Source organism: Rhinoderma darwinii, chromosome 5, assembly GCF_050947455.1.
Source record: "Rhinoderma darwinii isolate aRhiDar2 chromosome 5, aRhiDar2.hap1, whole genome shotgun sequence".
NCBI lineage: Eukaryota > Metazoa > Chordata > Amphibia > Anura > Rhinodermatidae > Rhinoderma > Rhinoderma darwinii.
In genome coordinates this window covers 113,028,590-113,041,933 of record NC_134691.1, presented here as the reverse complement: position 1 = coordinate 113,041,933, position 13,344 = coordinate 113,028,590, and the positions used below count along the sequence as shown (strand labels likewise).

The following is a 13,344-nucleotide window of genomic DNA, read 5'->3' as shown; positions in this document are numbered from 1 at the left end:
ATTTTTCAGGCGGCATTCCCTGCAGTGTTCAAAATGGACACAGCGTATCTACCCTGAACACAGTGTGTGTTCGTACCGTTACAGCTACAACACTTTGTAAAAACGTATGCCTTTTTGTAGATCCGCTTCTTTTGGCTGTGTTTCACAGCGCACCAGAAATGCACAATTTGTGAACCTAGCTTTATGGAGGAAGCTTTCCTCCATTTAAATTTATGGGTACAAGGTGAAAGTGCATCCTAAATACCATTACTGGTGTGAAGGTTTGCAAATCAAATGCAGTCAAATGGGATAGAGTCAACATCACACCATTTATGAATGCCCTTTTTAGTATGACCTCTAATTTGCCAATGAGGTCAAACAGGATTCCTACAAGCAAAATAAAAGTGGATACAATACTACCAAGGCTGCAGACATTTTGCTTAATAGAGGTATTTTATTAAAGAGGCTCTGTTACCACATTATAAGTTCCCTATCTCCTACATAAGGAGATCGGCGCTATAATGTAGGTGACAGCAGTGCTTTTTATTTTAAAAAACGATCTATTTTCACCACTTTAGCATAAAGCTAAAATCACTAATAATGTGTCTCAATGGACAACTGGGCGTGTTTTACTTTAGACCAAGTGGGCGTTGTACAGGGGAGTGTATGACGCTGACCAATCAGCATCATGCACTCCTCTCCATTCATTTACTCAGCGCATAGGGATCCTGCTAGATCCTTATGTGCTGTCTTATACTAACACATTAACAATACTGAAGTGTTTAGACAGTGAATAGACATTCCACGGGATGTCTATTCACAATCTCTGCACTTCGTTACTGTTTCTGTGGTAGTTACAGCAGAGCAAGCGTAATCTCGCGGGATTACGCTGTAGATGACAGGTTACAGTGAGATTACGCTTGCTCTGCTGTATCTACCACAGAAACAGTAACGAAGTGCAGGGATTGTGAATAGACATCCCGTGGAATGTCTATTCACTGTCTAAACACTTCAGTATCGTTAATATGTCAGTATAAGACAGCACATAAGGATCTAGCAGGATCCCTATGCGCGGACTAAATGAATGGAGAGGAGTGCATGACGCTGATTGGTCAGCGTCATACACTCACTCCTCTGTACAATGCCCACTTGGTCAATAGTAAAACACGCCCAGTTGTCCATTGAGAAACTCATTAGCATAAAGCTAAAAATCGCTAATAATGTGGTGCAAATAGATAGTTTTTTTAAATAAAAAGCACTGCTGTCACCTACATTATAGCGCCGATCTCCTTATGTAGGAGACAGGGCACTTATAATGTGGTGACAGGGCCTCTTTAAAGGGGTTTTCCAGCCACTAAAAATTGATGGCCTACCCTCAGGATAGGCCATCATTAGCAGATAAATTGGTGTCAGACTCCCGGGACCCTCGCCGTTCAGCTAGTTTAAAGGGGCCTTCCCCTTCAATTGGCAGCGATTCACAGGTATTGCAGCCTTTTCTCCCATTCACTTCAAAAGATTAAAAAAAAAAAAAAAAAAAAAAAAGGTCGCAATATCTGTGAATCGCCGCTAAATGCGTGTCGTGCGAGCACTGCAGCCCCTTCAAAACAGCTAAGTGGCCGGGTTCCTGGAGTCTGACCCCAACCCATCAGCTATTGAAGGCCTATCCTGAGGATAGGCCATCAATATTTAGTGGCTGGAAATCCCCTTTAAAACACAACAAGCAATCTTTTCAAATGTAACTATTCCTTATAGAAAACTAATCCTTCTACTGATTGGAATGGTTTGAATTGTATTTTTTTTACAGATTCCGAGATATAGCAATTATTAGCTTAGATTGGCGCCCCCTGCAGTTTCTATTCTACAGCATTTTTGCATGTCGATCTAGCGATGCTGTAATTGGAGGACACGCTTGTGCAGATACACCAAGTGTGTGGCCAGATCTACCTAGCAAACAGTGGCTCATTGATACACAAAGTGCAGGGACCATTATCTACATGGTATGGAACATAGAGGGGGGCGGGGGGGGGAGCGGGACACTATGAAGGCAACAAAGCAGCAGCTGGGGAGTGCCAATAAAAGGAGGTTCACATGCAAGGCATTATGGGGCTTCTTTCTATCACCATCACGAGCGCCTCCTATATTTTATACAAGTTTTATACTTGAAATAGTGGCTATGAAAATGTAGGCCTCATGCACACGACTAAGGGTTTTTACTGTCCGCAAACACGGATCGGACAGCTACAGATACACATCCGTAATTGCGGAAGTGCCCATAGACTTCTATGGAGAGTTCGTGCCGCAATTGCAGGCAAGAATAGGACACGTTCTATAATTTGGGGATCATTTCTATAGCCCGGACACACATCCGTAAATATACGGAAACGGGTCTGTGGCAATAGAAAATAATGAGTCCACAATTTCATCTGAAATTACGGATGAAAACTTAGGTCGCGTGCATGGGCCTCACACTTTTATTTTTTTAAAGAGCTTATTAAATCAAAGACTGTCGTGGGACAACCCCTTTAACAGGTTGTGCGGTGTTTGCTCACAGATGTAACAAGTATTTCTGGGGTAATCCCGTGTGACTGTTCCCGGTTATGAAGCACACCATAGCAGACATGGCACCACAACTGTAGCTGCACTGGTTGCATTGATGTTGCCCTATGCATGCTGGCAGCTGTGTAACGCTGTATGACCAGAGGATGTATCGTTTCTGTTTCTCCCAACACCTGCACATTACTAGAGATTAGGCCCTCCCTTTCTTCAACGGACTTGGTCTAATTTTAGGAAAAGATACCATTAAAGAACTATAACTACATTCTGTCAGACAATACCACACATAAGTAACATCTGCTTCAGAGGAAGATAGCACGACAATGAACCTACTATAACCAGTCTGATATCTCATGTGTGTATGAACTCCTACTATGGCCACATATTTCACTTATACATGCATCTGAAAAAAGGGAGCCCGTCAGCAACTTTATGCTGCCCCCCTCTCAGAGCAGGCGGCATACAGAAGCGACAGACACACGGATTTCAGCAGTGTCACTTATGTAGAATTGTAATGTAATATTGAACAACTTACAAGCACGATGCGAGCGCTGGGAGGAAGGAGTCTGGCGTATTCATGAGCTGCCGTTCTCCCCGTTCAGCTACCGCTGATTAAAACGCGCCCGTTTAACCACCTAGATGCCACAGTCCATCGCAACATCTAAGTGGTTTCAGAGGGAGAAGTCTCCCTCTTTTACATCAGCACCGACGGCATCTCGATAAAAAAAAAAAAATTGTCTAAAAAAAAAAAAGTTAAAGAATCCCATGTAAACAAAAAAAATTAAAAAAAACACTTTTTCCCTTTAAAATTGTATTTTAAAAAAAAGTTACCATCACATCTATAATGACCCGAACAATATTACCCTTACGTTATTGATGATTGCCGTAAAAAATAAAAAAACAATGCTAGAATTGCTGTTTTCTTTTCATTCGCCCTTCCAAAAAAATGCAATAAATATAGTTAAAAAAGCCGTATGTACACCCCAAAATGGTACCAATACAAAACTACAAGTTGTACCGTAAAAAATAAAGCTTTAATACAGCTACGTCGGGAGAAAATCTAAAAAGTTATGGCTCTTAGAATATGACGACAAATAAATACTTCAGAACAAACAAAAAAGAAAAATAAGTTTATTCTGTAAAAGTAGTAAAACAAAAAAAACAATATAAATTTGGTAAATCGCCATTATCAGAACGACCTGCAGAAAAGACTGTAAATTTAAGACGCTAAATTCGTTTTAATTCCGTTACCCCCCCCCAAAAAAGAAATATATAAAAAGTTAATCAAATTAGATGTAAGAGAAACCTTGGGCCATTAAAAAACACAACTCGTCGCGCAAAAAACTAACCCTCACACGGCTATGTCTACGGAAAAATAAAATAAAAAGTCTTGGCTTTTGAAAGGAGACTATGAAAAAAAGAAAAAAGGCTAAACTAGGCTGGTCACTAAGGGTTATATCAGACCATGGAAGATGAAAACAGGAGGGAAGGAATTTTGTATTCGGTGTAAAACTAAAGAGGCAGTGGAAAACATTACACCACGGCTACATCAGTGCTCCACAAAGCAATGTCACCATAATGGAAGAAGCCTAGGATAGAACAGGAACGGTGCCTCCAATAATCAAACAGTGTCTGCTGTATACAGTCATATAAAACTAGACCGTTCCTAAAGTCATATCCAGCCTTAAACTGAATCTCCACCTTCTAACACTATTTTGTGATTAGGTCCAACACGTGTGACAATTCAATGACTTCTTATATCTTTATATCAGCTGGAGCCGCTTTTTATTTTATAATGAGCATTAAACGCCTTGCAGACACGTATTGTTATCATTTAACGGTCTGCCTGCCGCCACCACCAGGGGGAGTTTAGGAGCTTATTGCATACTGATCTAGAATTGGCTTCAATGTATGGAGTAAGCTTCTAAGCTCCCCGTGAATGCAGGTACAGTGTTATCGTTCAACGCCGTGCCTATGCAGGGGATTTAGAACGCTCTGTAAAAATAAAAAATGGAGCTACGACCTCCATAAGATGCAATCAACACAGAATGTTAGTCCTATTTAGATACCAAAAAAAAAATGGTGCTAAAGGGTTGACATTTACTTTAAACGGCTGACAGAGCATGGAAACGGGATGCCAGGCTAAGATTTGTGGCACAGGCTCCAAAACAATGGAAACTATAGTGAAGGCAATGCTTTTCCCCACTCCATCTTTTGCACTATATTGATAAAATTACAACTTTTAAAGAATAAAATAGCACGCTCATTTACTTCTAGCAATCCACATTACCTGTATCAGATTCCCTTTCTTCTTCTCTAGGTGGACTGATGGTGAAGGGCAGTTTCCGTTTCATCGACGACTTCTCTTTCATATCTTTCCCTCCTTCACTCCTATCCAGCTTTGGAGTTCGGGCATAAGATGCAATTTTCTCCTTATTCTAGGGGAAAAAAAAACAAAACACATACATAAATATTCTAAAAATAGATTATCTAGCAGGATAGCAAACGTAAATGGAAAATCTCTATGGTAAGAAGTCAACATATCCCACTTGCCAGAACTGAAGCAGAGCTGGCCCAAACTAAAGCTATATTTACACGACAGCAAAAAAGTAATTTTTTTTCTTTAAACGGGCGTCACGCGGCTGTTTTCAGAACAATGAAAATCCATGGGTGTATTCATATGGCCGTTTTTTTGAATGTCTCGTGAATACTGGCCGTCAAAGAATAGAACATGTTCTATTTGTGGCTGTTTTCACGACCCGACAGCCAAAATAGAAGTCAATGGATCAGATTTTAACATCTGTTTTTCAGAAATCAACCAACGCCCGTTAAAAACGGATTCTGGCACTAAGAAAACAACGTCTTATTTTTTTTTGTAAAATTCATTATTTTTCCTCTACTTACTGAGGCTCTGTATCCATCTGCGTTGAAGGCTCCGTTTGGGGCCTCTGTCAAAAATGTCAATGCCTTTGCCGGACAAAATTTTGTCTGGCAAAACGGCGGACACCATGACGGAATCCTGACAATTGAAGTCAATTGTTTTCGTCAGACACCCTTGGTTTCAGTCATTTTTCGTCGTGGTGCTCCGATGACTAAGCAGAACAACGGAAAGCCCTGATGCACATGTGAACACAGCTAAAACAATCTCCATTGTGCTTGATTTACAAGAACAATCCATTCCAAAGCACATTTGATTTACAGCTGTCAAAAGGAACAGTTTTTAAATGACTGCCTCTTTGTCGGAGCTTTCTTTGTTAACCAATATCTTTCTATTGACTTTTGTGGTATAAAAAGCTTTTAATAATGCGATTGTTTTGAGAGTGATTGCCTTCAGGTCACCAGGGCACATTAATACGATCTTAAATTTAAACAGCTTAATGGGAACGTGTCATCAGAAAATTACATTCTTTAAATCAAGTTATGTTAAAAAAAAAAATTTTTTTAAGGCTATGTACACCTTTGAGGGGATTTTATTCAATTTTTTTTATAAACAGGTCAGTCCGTGTGATTGGCGTAACTTCATAATTAGTCTTTATTAAAAATGGTGTTTTACATTTTCAGATACAGCTGCTCTGTATTCTCTGTACACAGTAGCTGTATCTTTCGTTTCGACCTCAATCCGTCAGTCCCGCACACCTGATGGGTTCAGTGTCAGCAGGTTGTGCGTTTCTCTGACACCCAGGATCCACCTGTAATCTATCACATCTAAGTTATGAACTTAAACGTGATAGTTTACAGGTGGATCCCCGTGGTCACTGAACCCGACAGTCCCACGGATCTAACGGGAACAGGTTTTAGCGCTAGACACAGCTGTTCTGTATAGGCTGACTGACCGGTTTAAAAAAATATATATAAAAATGCCCATCAAAGGTTTGCATAGCCTTTAACTTTCTATGTCATTATCTATATTAAAAAATAATTATGAAATCTTGTATTTTCTACTCTGAGGCTCATAATAGCCTGACACTTCCTGTTCTGTAAAGATCACTTCTCAGCAGTCATCTCATTAATAATACAGTCATAAACAAATATTACAGAGACACTTTTTCCTCATCAAAGAGGCTCTGTCACCAGTTTAAGGCCCTATTCACACAGAGTTTTTTTACTGCGATTTTTATCCATTTCTGTGTCAGGCACAGGGGAAAAACTGCGAGCGGTTAATAAGGGCCTGTTCACATCACCGTTCGCTTTCCGTTCCGGTTCCGTCTGAGGTTTCCGTCGGGTGAACCCCGCAATGGAAAGTGAAATCACAGCTTCCGTTTCAGTCACCATTGATATCAATGGTGACGGAAACATCGGTAATGGTTTCCGTTCGTCACGATTCCAGCACGTTTCCGTTTTTCCAGTCGACTCCGCTATTGATTCCGTTGGAAAACCGGAAACCTGCCGGAATGATGACGAACGGAAACAATTAGCGATGTTTCCGTCACAATGGTGACTGAAAAGGAAGCTGTGGTTTCACTTTCCGTTGCGGGATTCACCCGACGGAAACCTCAGACGGAACCCCGGAACGGAAAGCGAACGGTGATGTGAACAGGCCTTAACATAAACCGTGTCACAAAAAGCATCAGCATTTTTACCTAATCAACACCAGTTTAAGGCCCGGTTCACACAGTTTTTTACACGGTTTTTACCAATTTCTTTGTTAGGCAAAGGGGAAAAACTGCGAGCAGTTAATAACAAACTGCGTCACAAAAAGTATCAGCATTTTTTCTGCCTCCCATTAATTTCAATGGGGTTTTTGAGGCAGAAAACGCTTCAAGATAGGGCATGTCTGTTCTTTTTCCCGCGAGCGTTTTTCTCTGCTCGCGGAAAAAAACTGCCTCCACCTCCCATTGAAAACAATGGGGGGCAATTTCGGTTGTTTTTTTGTGGCAAAAAAAGTGTAAAAAAAAACTGTGTGAACAGGGCCTAATACTTCACTATCTCCTACCTAATCTAATAAACTCTGATGTAGATAACACACAAGAAAAAAGTAGGTTTTAAAAACCACTAAAATATGATAAAAATAGAAAATATATAAGTATATTTACACACTTTTTGAATATACATATATATTTTCTATTTTTATCATATTTCATATTATATATTTTTTATTTTATTTGTTAAACTAATGTTTTTATCTAAGTTATGATTATTCCTAGATTGATATGTGTACTATATGTATTGCAGTGTCCTTTTTAATGGATTTTTAAACTGCTTTTTTCTTGTGTGCATTTGATTGGCTGTTGTGTTTAAATAACCACATTCTGTTTGGTGCCTCATGCATATGGTCTGATGAAGACGCCAGATCGGTGTCGAAACGCGTCACCCCATCAAATTTAAATAAACGGATTTACGCATTACCTACTGAGCACCCAAAAGAGACCCTTTTATCCATATGAATGGCCAGCAGGAACTGCATACTGCTTGGGTCGCAGAGTAGCGCCTGTTGGCACCGGAATTGTACTGAAGTGTGCCTGAGCACATACCTCACCACTATCATCTGTTCTCCCCTCTTGCCAAGCGTTATTACACAGAGGAGGACCCGGTTTCTTTTAATTACATTGTGTTTTGGAAAATGGCATTTCCCCATTATCTCAAAAGCTATGGAAAACTTTGAAAACTTTTTTCTAAAATGATGTATTAGGCCCCATGCACACGACCGTGCCCGCAATTGCGGGCACGGCCGGCCGCCGACTGCCATCCGCATTTTCGGGCCGTGCTCCCATACAAGGTATAGGAGCACGGCCCGTAAAATACGAAAAATAGGACATGCTCCATAATTTACGGCACGGACACCCACCTGTAGCGCTACGGAAAGGTGTCCGCGTTCAATGAAAGTGAATGGGTTCATTTTTGCGGCCCGCATTTGCGGTCCACAAAAACGGAGGTTTTTTACAGTCGTGTGCATGGGGCCTTCGAGTGCGGTGTGCGACTTTGTAATTTGTGGTCATTAAAAAAAAAAAAAAAGTTTTACTTTTTGAGATACAACTTCTATGTATCCTGGAAATATACTGAGATATTTTTCTCTAGCAGCAATTATTCCACATGAGAATACCTTCTTAGTAAAAGAATTCAATGGAGCACATCACAATCGTATAAATCAGACTGGAGAAAAAGAAAAGTAAAAATCTGAGAAATACGGAGGTAGTGTATTGGCTCATACACCTATGGTTACCATATTACGTCTCTGAACAATTTAGAACTTGTACTATGGTTATGTACGTAAACGAGGCCAATCTAGGAAAACTGACCCACTGATACCTTAACCTCTTAACGCCGAAGGACGGATATATCCGTCCTCTGCAGCTGCTAGTTCACGCAGGACGACGGATATATCCGTCCTCTGATCGCGTGGGTACTGCCACTGCACACACGCGATCAGCGGCAGGAGCACGGCTGTTATACACAGCCTGGCTCCTGCTGCAACTGCCGGAATCGAAGCGTGCTCCGATTCCGGCAGTTTAACCCATTAAATACCGCTGTCAATAGAGACATCTAATGTGTTTGACAGAGGGAGGGAGCTCCCTCAGTCACCCCATCGGCGCCCCCGCAAAGAAATCGCGGATCGCAGTCGGGTTTCCCTGGCAGCCGGGAGCCTAACAAAGGCCCCCAGGTCTGTCTTCAGCAAATGCCTGTTAGTGTAAAACGGACAAGCAATCTATGGCCTAACAGGCAATAATGCTTTGATATACTAAGTATACCAAAGCATTATATATGCGATCAGCAGATCGCATAGTGAAGTCCCCTGGTGGGACAAAAAAATAAAATAAAAAAAATGTAAAGCAGTTATATAAAGTTTGTGAAAAAAAAAAAAAAATGTACAGTCAAAATAAAATAAAAACTACTTTTTTTGCCCAAAAAATGGTTTTATTTAGTAAAAAAGTGTTAAAACAAATAACACATATATGGTATCCCCGCGATCGTAACGACTTGAACAATAAAATTAACACATTAATTAAACCACCGGATGAACGGCGTCCAAAAAAAACAACGGCAAAATTCTCTTTTCTCCCATTCCCCAGATAATTTTTTTTATAAAAGTTAATCTATAAGTCCTATGTACCCCAAAATAGTACTAATGAAAACTACACCATGGCCCGCAAAAATCAAGCCCACATACGGCCACATCGACGGAAAAATAAAAAAATTACGTCTCTTGGAATGCGGCGATGCAAAAACAAGTAATTTTTTTCTAAGAGGGTTTTTATTGTGCAAACGTAGGAAAACATAAAACCTTTACATATTTGGTATCCCCTTAATCGTCCCAACCCATAGAATAAAGTTAAGATGTTATTTACGCTGCATAGTAAACGGTGTAAATCAATGCTGGAATAGCTGCTTATTTTTAATTCTCTCCTAAAATAAAGTTAAAAGTTAATCAATATATTATAAGCATCTAAAAATGGCGCAATTACAAAATACAACTAGTCTAACAAAAACCAAGCCCTTATACGGCTATGTCGACGGAATAAAAAAAAAAAAGTTACGACTCATGGAATGCGACCATGAAAAAAACAAAAAATAATCCTTGGTCATTACTGCTCAAAATGGCCCGGTCATTAAGGGGTTAAAAAAACACACCAAAAAAACCACAAAACCGATTGTTACACCCAGAAATGCAAAAAAACAAAAACAAAACTGGGATTTAGGACCAGATTTGTGCAGGTTTGAACGGTGCATGGGCCATTCTGTGGATTTGGCTGGCCCACATCCACTTGTAAACAGCGCATGTTCTTCAGTGGTGACTTTTTCACAGTCTGCTGCAGTCAGGACCCTCTCACGTGACCGGAGACATCCTGCTTTTGCAGACACTGCTCCTCCAAGTCCAGACCACTGTCAGAAGCGACCACCAACTAGCCCAGACCAACGAGCAAACTAAAGATCAGCTGAAGGGCTGCTGTGTTAGGAAGCTGTAACACCAAGGAAGAATATTGGGGTCTGGAGTCTGAATTCTCTCTCAGGGTCGTCTCCAAATTAACAGATTCCCAACCGCTGGCTATATATAAATGTCCAGCAGTCTGGGTCCTTAAAACCCGCGCCATAGTGCATTTACAGCGCGGATTACAGCTTTCGCTGTTATCTTTTCTGATTTCTTCTACTCAATGAGCACCACTGCCTCGATTGGTCCCGGTGATCATGTGACTGGTTACATGATCGGCGGGATGCAGTTAGTGGCAGGAGGCTGCTGGATCTAACAAGACCCAGCACAGCCCTATTAGTGACAATAGTGAGGGTATGTTCACACGGCCAAATTACGGACGTAATTCGGGTGTTTTACGCCTGGAAATACGTCCGAAATTACGGCTTGAATGAGTTGACAAACATCTGCCCATTGAAAGCAATGGGCTGACGTTTGTCTGTTCACACGAGGCGTATATTTACGCATCGCTGTCAAAAGACGGCGCGTAAATAGACGCCCGCGCCAAAGAAGTGTCATGTCACTTCTTGGGACGTAATTGGAGCCGTTATTCATGGACTCCAATGAAAAGCAGCACCAATTACGTCCGTATTGGACGCGGCGTTCAAACGCCTGCACATGCCGTTACGGCTGAACTGACGGGGCGGTTTTCTCCTGGAAACAGCCCCGTAATTTCTGCCATAACGGATGTGCACGCGTGAACATACCCTCACTATAAAAGAGGGCTGAATTTCCCTGCTGTGCAGCCCAAGTTACAGTGCAAAAACATGGTAAAAATTAAAGTCCCCCAAAGGTCTTTTCAGAGCTTTGAGGGACAGACCAGAATAAAAAAAATAAAAGGCAAAAAAAAAAACAAAACATAATACATACATAAAATACCCGCCGAAAAGTTACCTCCGCCAATCATTGTCGTAACGCTTGCCCTGAACCAATTACCCTAAAATAGACCTGTAATATTTCAAAATTTACAGTAGATAATGACAATCACATATAAAGGATCTATTTGAGAGTAAAACTATATTAGGCTTCGTTCACATCTGCGTCAGGGCTCCGTTCCGACATTCCATCGGAGCGGAGCCCTGACTGACACAAATGGAAACCATAGGTGTCCGTTTCCATTACCATTGATTTCAACGGTGACTGATCCGATGCCAATGATTTCGATTTGTCTCCGTTGTGCAAGGGTTCCGTAGTTTTAACGGAATCAATAGCGCTATTGATTCCGTCAAAACGATGGAACCCTCGCACAACGAACACCATTGGCACCGGATCCGTCACCATTGAAATCAATGGTGATAGAAACGGTAACCTATGTTTTCCGTTTGCGCCAGTTAGGACTCCGTGCCAACGGAAAGCTCAGACGGACCGCAGATGTGAACGAAGCCTTACCAGAAAAAAAATAGCTGAGTAGTACAAACTAAGCCTAGAAATTCTAAAATAGCAAAAAGGATGTGTATAAAAATGATAAGAGGGAAACCTGCGTTGCTTTTGAAAAATACAACAGCAAAAATCACGTCACTAGCCCAACAAATAAAAAACTTATAGCCGTTTAACTTGCGCGTGCTAAAAATTGCTAAACTGTATCTGGTCTTGAAGGCTCAAAATAACCTGGTCCTGAAGCAGTTAATTCTGGGGTCTGATGAAGAGTTAATGTGCACTACTCCTGAATCAGGGGAATTCTGTTGGTCGAGGTGTATATAAAAGGGCAGGAGAAAATCTCTGTAAAAGTTGGTTCGGTGGCGAACGGGCCACAATGGGAGAGACTAAAATGATACGTGATGTGAAGGTAAGGCAAAGACTTGACCTGTTTAAGTCGGGAACATTGCAGTCCGCAGAAGTAGAACTTCTGCACATTATGTAAATAAAAAAAGAAAAAAAAAAAAGTTTCTTCTTTTGAAAAAATTTATTTGATACGTGTCGTCCAAGATATTTTTTTCTTTCAGTGGTTCCCCAAAAGGTTGGTAATCAGGGTCTAACAGATCATATGTAGGGAGCTAAGCCTCTTCCTATCAATGTCTCACAATTACTGGTGGATTGGTTTGGGTGTAAATGAGGAAGTCTATGGCTAGTCTTGTCATCAAATTAGCAGTTGGAAATCAAGGAGGCTGCATAATGTCCTTACACAGGGGCCCTCCGTACTCCGTGTCAACCCCCATGCACACGACCGGATTTTTCATCCGTAATTACGGACCCATTCATTTATATGGGTTACAGACACCTTTCCGTATTTTTACAGATGGGTGTCCGTGCCGTAAAAAATATAGAACATGCCCTCAAAAAAAACCTGGAAATTACAGCACGCACTCCCCATAGAATTCTATGGGCACTTCCGTAGTTACGGACGGCTACGGATGTGCACCCGTAGCCGTCCGTAATTACAGAAGCGTTGCTATGCGACGCCAGGGGATTACACAATATTCCTGTTTTTTTGCGGATCCGTAAATACGGATGAACTACGGATATATGCCGATGATTTACAGATGACTATAAATGACTACAGATCCGGATTTACGAACAGTATTTAGGCCTCATGCACACTGCTGTAAAAATCTTCCGTAATTGCGGTCAGCAAATACGGACACCTTCCCGTTTATATACGGGAAGGTGTCGGGGCCGTAGAAGTGTACCGCAAAAGATAGGACATGTCCGGGCACGGGCCGAAGATGCAGACGCCATCACGGTAACCCATAAAACATGTGAAGTGGCTGTGCACGGAGGTAAACATGTTCTTGTATATATAAGCCAACAGTAGAAGACATTTAGTGCAAGTAATAGCCTTCCTCTTTAATTTGTTTAACACCTCATTTTAAGATGAAATTTTACATTTAGTATAAACTATGAGCAAAACATCCAAAATCCATCTAATATCACCATTACAAGAAGATTTCTAACATATCACTGTATGCCGC

At 41.1% G+C, this 13,344-nt stretch overlaps 1 protein-coding gene and 1 long non-coding RNA gene across 7 annotated transcripts in view; one reads left to right on the top strand and one right to left on the bottom strand.

The window, feature by feature from the left end:
* ANKRD12 (ankyrin repeat domain 12) overlaps positions 1-13,344 on the bottom strand; it is a 123,713-nt gene that overhangs the window by 59,354 nt on the left and 51,015 nt on the right. For all 6 annotated transcript variants that reach the window (XM_075826419.1, XM_075826418.1, XM_075826420.1 and 3 more), the window contains exon 3: positions 4,823-4,970. In XM_075826419.1, the coding sequence (XP_075682534.1) occupies positions 4,823-4,970 (148 nt within the window). The remainder of the gene's footprint in view (positions 1-4,822; positions 4,971-13,344) is intronic.
* LOC142651556 (uncharacterized) overlaps positions 1-13,344 on the top strand; it is a 77,757-nt gene that overhangs the window by 56,583 nt on the left and 7,830 nt on the right. The window lies entirely within an intron of this gene.